We start from the raw sequence: 2,264 nt of genomic DNA, 5'->3' as shown, positions 1-2,264 counted from the left end.
ATGATGTCAAGTGGATCGTTAAGTCATATAATTGAGGGCCACGTTCTAATTTTTCAATAATATTTTCTTAATTTATGTAATATTTAACGTGTCACCCACTTTCACATGTGGTCCATACGAACCCACAACAACTATGGTCACGTCAAGTTACGAGGTAAATCAAACATAAATAAACAAAGAAACCTAGTACACATATAAAAACAACACAACAGAAAGTAGCACATACAACGATTGTTACCAACAATAATTGTTTTAGGAAAATAACATATCATGCACCAACAGGGTACATATCAAGTGACAAACGAGGGGAGAGGAGAACGTCAAGTGGGGTTGCTTTGCTGCAAGTCGCTCCGAAGATCTCTTCCATATCAACGGGTTCATTTCCTGGGGTTTTCATCTCAAACTGTTGTATTAAAGTAGCTAACGCTAAACGTGAAGCTTGCTGAGCAAATAAAATACCAGGGCACACTCTTCTTCCAGTACCAAAAGGAAGCAATTCAAAATGGTTTCCCTTGAGATCAATATCTTTATGAGTTGTCAGGAATCTTTCAGGCTTAAACTCTTCCGGATTTGGCCATATCTTTGGATCACGATGAATTTTCCAAAGGTTTAACAGCAAACGTGTTCCACTGGGTATTTTGTAGCCCTGAACAACACAATCCTCCATGGACTCATGAGGAAGTCCTAGAGGTCCAGGTGCGTATAAACGCAATGTTTCTTTGAAGATTGCATCAATGTAGACTAGGTTCTTTAGGTCTGACTCTTCTACTGCCCTATTCCTTCCAACTTGCTCATCAATTTCATCTTGGGCAACTTTTATAGTTCTTGGGTTGTTAAGCAGCAAACACAAAGACCATGTTAAAGTCACAGCTGTTGTGTCCAATCCAGCAATTAGCATGGTCTGCATGTTTTAAATATATTAAAACAAATCCAACTTGTCAAATATTGTATCTTGAAAATAATGAAATGAAGTAAAAGTAATAGATGAAGTTGAAGCTTACCAAACATGTAGCCTTGACTATAGTATCATGGTCATGACCGGGGAATTCCTCTTCGGAAGCACCTTCAACAATGGAAATGAGCACATCCATAAGGACTTGGTTGCCTTCATCTTGTTGCTTCGACTTTCTCTTTCTTTTATGCTCCTCTAACCATCCATCAAAGATCTCGTCCATCTCTTTTCCAGTTTTTTTCATATCTCTCTCGTATCCTCCTATGTCGAAACGCTTCAGAGATGGAATAAAATCAGACACCACAAATGCGCCTAATAACTGAAAGAATTTCCGAGCCACATTTTGAAATCGAACCCCTTCTTCATCATGGAGCGAAAGCCTCTTTCCAGCAACAACCCCTAAAAGACCATTCAACATAAAGGTCCCAAACCATTGTTGCATATCCAGCTTCACAACGTCTGATCCTGTAGTCTCTTTATTCTTTAACCAAGCCTCATATATCTCTGCCATGGATGCTCTAAGCTCTGAAACTCGAATAGGTGCAAGCATCTCAACTCGTTTTGGAGAAAGAACCTGTAGCATGATGATCTTGCGCACTTGTCGCCAGTAGTCCCCATAAGGAGTGAGAGCAAAGATGGCATAGTTATAGCCCATGAGTTCCACTGCCATCAACTTTGGTCGACTTGAAAAGGCCTTGTCGTTTACTGTAAAGCACTCTTTTGCTATCTCGCTGCTACTCACTACCAAAGCATTGTGAACGCCAAGCTTCATGGTGAAGATAGGGCCATATGTTTCTGATAATTTCGCTAACACCCTGTGAGGTAATCCGGATGAACCTAAAAGATGTAGGTGTCCGATTACAGGCCATTTGCCTTTTGCTTGAGGTGGGGTTCTGTTCTCTCCTTTCTTTCCACCCTTTGGTATCAAGATTTTCAGTAGGAATGTTAGTACAACAGCAAAGAAGACGGTTGCTATGCTCGTTGAAAACGGGAGAGAGAACTCCATGTTTTCTACCTGAAGATAGAATTATGAATTTGACGATACAGAGACATCAAAATATATAGAGATGCTTGGTAGATATTAAATCTACCATGCATATATTTTACAATAACGTATATATGCATGGAAAATATTAAATCTCTTTGAACAAAGAATACGCCAACAGATATCAGACGGCTACTTTTGTTGGCGGCTATTACTATTTATTTAACATATTAAACTGTGCCATCACACTTATCAAGAAGACAATTAGGAATCACTGCTACAAAAAAGATAAAAGAACCCGCTTAAAAGCTTTAAAGAACTCGGTTT

At 39.2% G+C, this 2,264-nt stretch overlaps 1 protein-coding gene across 1 annotated transcript; it reads right to left on the bottom strand.

Moving 5' to 3' along the window:
• Positions 1-202: 202 nt before the first annotated feature.
• On the bottom strand, positions 203-1,977 carry LOC111912938 (cytochrome P450 CYP82D47). The gene is made up of 2 exons (XM_023908669.3): positions 1,002-1,977; positions 203-901 (listed from the first exon to the last, which is right to left on the bottom strand). The coding sequence occupies exons 1-2, from the start codon at positions 1,956-1,958 to the stop codon at positions 269-271; spliced, it is 1,590 nt and encodes a 529-aa protein (XP_023764437.1). The 5' UTR covers positions 1,959-1,977; the 3' UTR covers positions 203-268.
• Between the last annotated feature and the right edge of the window lie 287 nt (positions 1,978-2,264).

The sequence above is a fragment of the Lactuca sativa genome, chromosome 4 (assembly GCF_002870075.4).
Source record: "Lactuca sativa cultivar Salinas chromosome 4, Lsat_Salinas_v11, whole genome shotgun sequence".
Lineage (NCBI taxonomy): Eukaryota > Viridiplantae > Streptophyta > Magnoliopsida > Asterales > Asteraceae > Lactuca > Lactuca sativa.
This window is presented reverse-complemented; position numbering and strand designations above follow the sequence as displayed.